The sequence below is a fragment of the Odocoileus virginianus genome, chromosome 16 (assembly GCF_023699985.2).
Source record: "Odocoileus virginianus isolate 20LAN1187 ecotype Illinois chromosome 16, Ovbor_1.2, whole genome shotgun sequence".
Lineage (NCBI taxonomy): Eukaryota > Metazoa > Chordata > Mammalia > Artiodactyla > Cervidae > Odocoileus > Odocoileus virginianus.
The window spans coordinates 806,079-812,627 of NC_069689.1; the positions used below are offsets into that span (position 1 = coordinate 806,079).

At 52.8% G+C, this 6,549-nt stretch overlaps 1 protein-coding gene across 2 annotated transcripts; it reads right to left on the reverse strand.

The window, feature by feature from the left end:
- Window positions 1-200: 200 nt before the first annotated feature.
- On the reverse strand, window positions 201-6,240 carry CYP1A1 (cytochrome P450 family 1 subfamily A member 1). Of its 2 annotated transcripts, none has more exons than XM_020873608.2 (7): window positions 6,125-6,240; window positions 2,861-3,723; window positions 2,188-2,314; window positions 2,010-2,099; window positions 1,795-1,918; window positions 1,563-1,649; window positions 201-1,399 (listed from the first exon to the last, which is right to left on the reverse strand). In XM_020873608.2, the coding sequence occupies exons 2-7, from the start codon at window positions 3,695-3,697 to the stop codon at window positions 1,114-1,116; spliced, it is 1,551 nt and encodes a 516-aa protein (XP_020729267.2). In that variant the 5' UTR covers window positions 3,698-3,723; window positions 6,125-6,240; the 3' UTR covers window positions 201-1,113. The 2 variants fall into 2 exon arrangements, with proteins under 2 accessions (XP_020729267.2, XP_020729266.2); XM_020873607.2 differs by having other exon boundaries at window positions 2,861-3,720; window positions 6,125-6,209.
- Between the last annotated feature and the right edge of the window lie 309 nt (window positions 6,241-6,549).

Sequence of the window (6,549 nt, forward strand, 5' to 3'; positions counted from 1 at the left end):
GAAGTCAGTGAAGTGACAGAGTCTTGTGCCCAAACCAGACTGCGAGCTGTCTGAGAGCAGTGGCTTCTGAGAGCTCCTGAGAGCACCGCCGCCTCCCCTGCCCCCAGTGTCCTCCCACAGAAAAACCCAACACAAGACTAGGCTCAGACTGGGCACGTTAGATGCCTTCATTCAAGATTTTAAAAATCTCCACCAATAAGGACTTCTGAATAATATCTTTATTTAGCTCAGGTAGATAGATATTTCCTACACATTTCTGGATACCTGGGTTAGAATTTTCTTCATGGCTTCCAATAAGCTGCTCTTAAGCTCTCGTATATGGCAAATACAAACATGCAAGTACAATACAGGTGAAAATGAAAAGGTCCTTGCATACAAACACTTTTAAAAGACTTTTTTTAACACAGGGTTATTGAAAAGAGATGCAGTAGAAGATGATGCGATAACCACCCCCACCCTCCTGATCCAGTCCTGGTGCCTGGATTTGGGCCCTCCCTCTGCTCTCTGGTCCTGTTAGACACAAGTCCTCAGCCCTCCCTGGACAGGAACAGGGGCCTCGAAAGGCCAGGCAGCAGCCCCACCCCTGCCTGCAGAGGGGAAGGTCGTCTCCCAGGCACAGTGTCCCAGACCCTAGTGATCAGATTACTCAGCCTTGTTTAAGTAGGGAGACCACCTCCGTGTCAGTATTCTGGACTGCCTCTCCCCTTCAGTCTTGACAGCTCCCAATTGTCAAAGAGATTGGTCAGGCCTTGGTGTGACCTGCTCTGAATGTTTCTCAAGCCAGTTTACTCCATGGAAAGCCAACCAGCTGGTGTGCTGGGCCCAGGGGCTTCCCAAAAGCTCTTTGGAGGTTTCCAGAGGCCTGAGGACCCTCTAGCCCTTCCAGCACAACTTCAGAAGGGCTCCATCAGCTCCTGTGTGGCCCCTGATGTGTCCATTATCTGTGGTCAGTATGCAGAAGGACAAGTCCAGGGTGGGGGGCAGGTATGATCCCTCAGGCTTGCCCATAGCTCAGACTGCAAAAAATCAGCCTGACAAAGTCTGTGGGTTTTAGGCTCCCCTGGGTTAGGCCCCTGGCCTGGCTGCCCAAACAGGGGCAGAGCTGTCTGTCCCCTAAGGGCGCATGTGCACCTGAAAGTGCTCACAGCGAGTGTACTTCATGGTCAGCCCATACAGGGGGGTCATGTCCACCTTCACACCCGGGGTCACACGGAATTCCACCTGATGCAGCAGGATGGCCAAGAAGAGAAAGACCTCCAAGCGGGCAATGGTCTCACCGATGCACTTCCGCTTGCCCAAGCCGAAAAGAATCACCTTCTCACTCAGTACTTTGTTGATGGTGCCATCAGCAGTGAGAAACCGTTCTGGCCGGAACTCAGATGGATCCTCCCATAGCTTCCTGTAAATCAGAGAGAAGCAGCTGAAGAGGCAGCCTGGGGACTCAGAACCATCAAGCGGGTTGCGCCCCAGCTGAAAAGAATAGGGTTCAGGCAAGTGGCCCAGAGACAGCAAAGTGTGAAGCTCAGGAGCAGGGGAGCTTTCCCTGCCCCCTCTCAACTTACTGGTCATGGTTGATCTGCCACTGGTTCACAAAGACACAGCGCCCCTTGGGGATGTAAAAGCCACTCAGACTGGTGTCTCTTGTGGTACTGAGGAGGGAGGAAGCTCAGTCAGGTTCAGGGCCACAAGGAGATCTCCCTGCCTCCCTTACCCTGTCCCTCCCACCACCCTGATCAGGTACATGAACTGAAGTAAGGCCCAGCATCAGACAGCTGCAGATCCATGGGGCCTCACCTGTGGGGGATGGTGAAGGGGACGAAGGAGGAGTGTCGGAAGGTCTCCAGGATGAAGGCCTCTAAATAGGGCAGCTGGGGTCTGTCAGAGAGCCGGGGCCGCCGCGCCCTGCCAATCACTGTGTCTGCAGAGCAGAGAGGACCAGACAGTCAGGGGCCGCTCAGACCTTGGCTGGGCCTCCTGCCATGAGCGCTCCAAGGGAAGCCTCCACCTACCCAGCTCCTCCTGAATCTTTTTTTGTGCCCTGGGGCTTGTCACCAGGTACAGGAGGCTCCAGGAGATGGCAGTTGTGACTGTGTCAAACCCTGGCCAGGGGAGAACAGAAGGAGCGGTTAGGGGCTTGGTGGGTCAGGGCAGCTGGCCATAGGAATGGTATAATGGGGAATTTCATACCGGCTCCAAAGAGGTCTATGACGATATTAATGATCTTCTCATCCGACAGCTGGATATTGGCATTCTCGTCCAGCCTCTTGTCCTGGCAGTGCTCAATCAGGCTGTCTGTGATGTCCCGGATGTGACCCTGGGTAGGGAAGGCCCACAGGTAAGGAAGATCCCAAACCCAGAACTGCCTCTCCATCCAGACCTGGTCCCTTCCCATCCCTAGCATCTTCATCCAAGAGGTGACCACACACACCCACCCACCACCACCCCCAGCTTCTCTTGTCTCTCCAAGGCTCTCTCCTGACCCAGAATATTTGCAGCCCCAACTCAAAGGACATTTGACACAGAGTCTAGTAACATTATCATCTGCACATGCCCTTTACACCTTTCTCTCCCATGAGGCCAACTCTTTAACTTTTCTTGGTTCCTACCACAACTAGCTTAGGGTCCTGCACAGACTGGCTCTACAGTAGATACTGCTGTCTGATGGAAAGTTAGAAGGGCTGGTCAATAAAAAGTTTTATTTTCCTGCCAAGGATGGCATCCCCTCCACTACTGGCTTCAAAATCCCAGGCTAAAGACCTGTGAGAGCCTGTCAAACTCCACTCTGCTCCAGCTATCTCTGACTCCTGACCCCTGACTCTACCCACTCCCTACCACCCACCTGGCTCTCCCTAGTCTATACCTTCTCAAACGTTTTATAGTGTTCCGTGACTATCTTCTGTACAAAGACGTGGAACCTCCGATTCAGGTCCTTGAAGAGGTCCAGAGCAGTGTTGGGCAGGTAACGGAGGACAGGGATGAAGTCAGCTGGGTTCCCAGAGGCAGCTATCTCCCCGAACTCATTATTCAGGTCAATGAGGCTAAGAAACTCTTTGTCGTCGTGGTCATAGCGCCGGCCAAAGCATATGGCACAGATGACATTGGCCACTGACACCACTACATACTTGAAGGGGTCGAAGTGCCCAGGCCCTGCCATCAGCTCCTGGAACTTGCCCAGGAGGGCCTCAGCCTCCTTGCTCACATGATCCTCCAGGTAGCAGGAGGATGAGGAAGACGGGTCTGAGGCGATGGAGAAACTCTTCAGAGCACTCTGGGCCAGGCGTCGCCGGGCAGCCCACACCGGTCCAGAGTCTGGGTTGAAGGTCATGCTCTGGCCATCAGAGATCAAGGTGAAGCTGTAGAGGTCGGGCCGGCCCTTGAAATCATCGCCCTGCCGCACCAGGGCCTGCCGGATGGTGTCCAGGCCACTGAGCACCAGCACGGGTGTGCAGCCAATGCGGATCTGCAGCACGTCCCCATAGCGCTGGCTCAGCTGTGACAGGACCACGTGTGGGTTCTTCCCCAAGGTCAGCACGTGCCCAAGCAGGGGCAAGCCCCAGGGCTCCGGTGGACTCTTCAGGCCTTGAGGGACCCGAGGCCGCCAGGCCCTGACCACCCAGAATACCAGGCAGAAGACGGCAGAGGCCAGGAGAAGTTCTGTGGCCGAGATAGGGATGGGGAGTCCAAACACAGAAAACATGATCCACGTAGATTCCAAGGTGGCTGCTGACAGGTGAGATGGGAGGAAAAGGTCAAAAGATCTGACGGGGAGATGGAAGGAGCCAGTGTCCTAAAATGTCAGCACACCGGTCAAGAAAAGGGAAAACCTTATCCAGAACTGTTCACTGGGCATGAAATGGGAGAGGAGATAGGAGAAGCTGTTTGTTGATCTGCCAACTCCATACCAAGAATTTCAGTCATTCTTCATTCAGTCCTGGCCACAGCCTTTGTGGTAGGTGGCACTGAGGCCTAGAGAAAGTATATAACTTGCCCAAGGTCATACAGCCAGCAACGATAGAATCCAAATCCCAATCCAAATTTGTCTAATTCCAGACCACCTTAACTGCCATACCAATCTCAATGTCAGTCTGTGATTTCCATAGAAAACCTATACTATTATTTATTTCATATTTTTCTAAAATCAACTTTAAATCCACCCACTTAGCACCGTTTCACACAATAACATCTGTGTGAAAATACAGGTTTGTTTTTTCCCCTAATGTATATTAAACTAAGCACATAATCGATATGTATCACCCAATTCCCCTTGAGTATTACCCACCCAACTTAGGGTGGGGTACCAAAGAACTAAGGATTCCCTCTTGTTCAGCCTCATTTCACATCTGGGGAAACTGAACTCCAGAGGAGGCACTGACTTGGCTAAAGGCACCCAGCTCTCAGACAGAGCCAGGACTCAGACCTCTTAGGGAAAGTTCCCTGGGAAGATTCATGGCCCAGTCTTCCCTGTTCCTATGTTCCTGTCATAGGTACCTCTCTTTGAAGAGTGGTCAGATCAACTGATGACAAGGCATCTTCTCAGTACCATCAGTTCTCTACTGTTCAAACCCAGGATCTAGGGAATCTGGCCAGACACCGGGACACATGGGGGAGGGGAAAGGGGACTGCCTCACTTCCTTACTGTCTAAGTCACAGTGCCCTTAGCCCCAGCTCTCTGAGCTCTGCTGACTCACAGGTTAAAAGCAGCTGGAGGCCAACTAGATTGAGGCTCCTGGTCACAAAATTCCAGGCCAAGGTTTTCACTGGGCTCAATTCTCAATGAATGAATAGTCTGGACCTCCCCCATTTGCCAGTCACTCTAGAGCTGTGAATAAATGGAAGGATCCTACCAGGCAAAGGCTGTAAGAAAACTCTGGACTGGAATATGTGAAATTAGTAATGGAGCTGAATTTAACTGACACTGACACAATACTTTCTCCAGGTTCAGACTAGAAAGGGTGTGCAAATTCATGGACTCCTCTCTTCGAGACATGGGGCTATGACAGGGGCATCTTACTGATGCCCTGAACTGGAGGTCAGGACACAAGGGTTCCAGGCTTTATGACATGGCCTTGGATTGGTTAGTTCATTTTACCCTTCTGGGCTTCAGTCACATCACCTGAGAGAAGGGATGGGACATGATCTCTGATTCAGGGTGCCCAGCTGATCTCAGATAAGAGAAAACTCAGATCTTTCCTATGAGGTTAAGCGTAGTCTGACTAGTGAAGTTTCCCTACAGAAGAGCCACCCAAAATGGGGAGGTTGTATGGTTCCTATCTGAACTACTATAGCTGTCTGTCTAGGGAGGCTTCCTGAAGGAGCTGAACCCCAAAGCACACTTGAGTCCAGACTCCTTGAGTGAACTGGGGACACTGCTAGGCCTTGGCATGACATGGGGTCCCCTTCTGCACACTGGGTGCTCCAAAGACCCCTAGCCTTAATAAGACGGTAGGAGGCCAAGAGAGGTGTGACTGCTGAGTTTTCAGGGTCAAGTTTTCTGCAGAGCGCAGTCTCTCACACTGATCGGCCCCCAGCAGAGGCCAAAGAAGACAGTTGAACAGGGAGGGCCCCTGACAATGCCCAGAAGTCCCTCTCAGATCAGCCTCCCTTGTCCAGCCAACACCTCTCAGCACTGACAAGCTATGCCTTGGGAGGGTGGCTCCAGCCAGGAGCAGCTTTTCGATAAGGCAGGGTACAGCTGGTAAGAACCCAACTTGCCCCCTCATCCACCCTGACCACGGAGAAGCCTCCTCCTCACAGAGCCTGAAGAAGTCCTGTACTGGCTCCCAGTCTCTCACACCTGTGTCCTATTCCAACCTTCCAGATGACCTCCATGGGGAAGCCCCTAGGCATTCCAGGAGTCAGTAGGGGATGAGCTGGAGCCTAGGTCCTGGAATGCTGAGAAGGGAGCTGTTCTGGTACTAGCCATGGAATCTTGGGCAAGTCCAGCCCTTCCCCTGGCTTCAGTTTCCCCACTTAGTGAGGGAAGCTGGACTGCCTCCTTACTAAGGACACTCATAGCCTCCTTTTTTTTTTTTCTTTTTTGAGGTGCTAGACCAAGAAGACATGGAGGCAATAGAATTTTCCTTTTGGCGAGGGAAGCGACAATCCAGAAACCCCCAGCACTCACCTGCGGCTGTGAGAGGGTGCAGAGCTGGGCTGGGAAGAATGGTCTCTGGAGCCAGGGACCCCAAAGAAGACCAAGGAAGGCTCCAAGGAATTGTCACCTTCAGAGTGAGGGTGAAAGCAATGCCACCTTTATACGCGGCTTGGAAGTGTGGCCACGCCTCCCGGAGCGCGGGGATGGGAAAGAGGGAGGGGCGGGGGGCGGGGGGGGGGAACTGGTCGCTTTTGGAAGCTTTGGGACGGAGGAGGGAGGGGCGAGAGAGGAAGCTGGGGGATAGATAAGAACCAACTCTGGGGATGCCTCGATCAAGTGCTGTCTCTTCAAGGGGTAAAGGCTAGGGACACTTGGGACCCTCAGTTCCAAGGTACCCCTGGACAAGCTCAGAGCCCAGCTAGGGAGGAGTTTGGGGAAGAAATCACACGATAGAC

Bases quoted from the DNA above. Each gene is read 5' to 3' on its own strand.
- CYP1A1 (XM_020873608.2), bottom strand. From the start codon at position 3,697: ATGTTTTCTGTGTTTGGACTCCCCATCCCTATCTCGGCCACAGAACTT. The intron at 2,315-2,860 runs GTATAGACTAGG...TTCCCTACCCAG, and splicing joins ACTATAAAACGTTTGAGAAG to GGTCACATCCGGGACATCAC. The intron at 1,650-1,794 runs GTGAGGCCCCAT...CTCCCTCCTCAG, and splicing joins CCCTTCACCATCCCCCACAG to TACCACAAGAGACACCAGTC.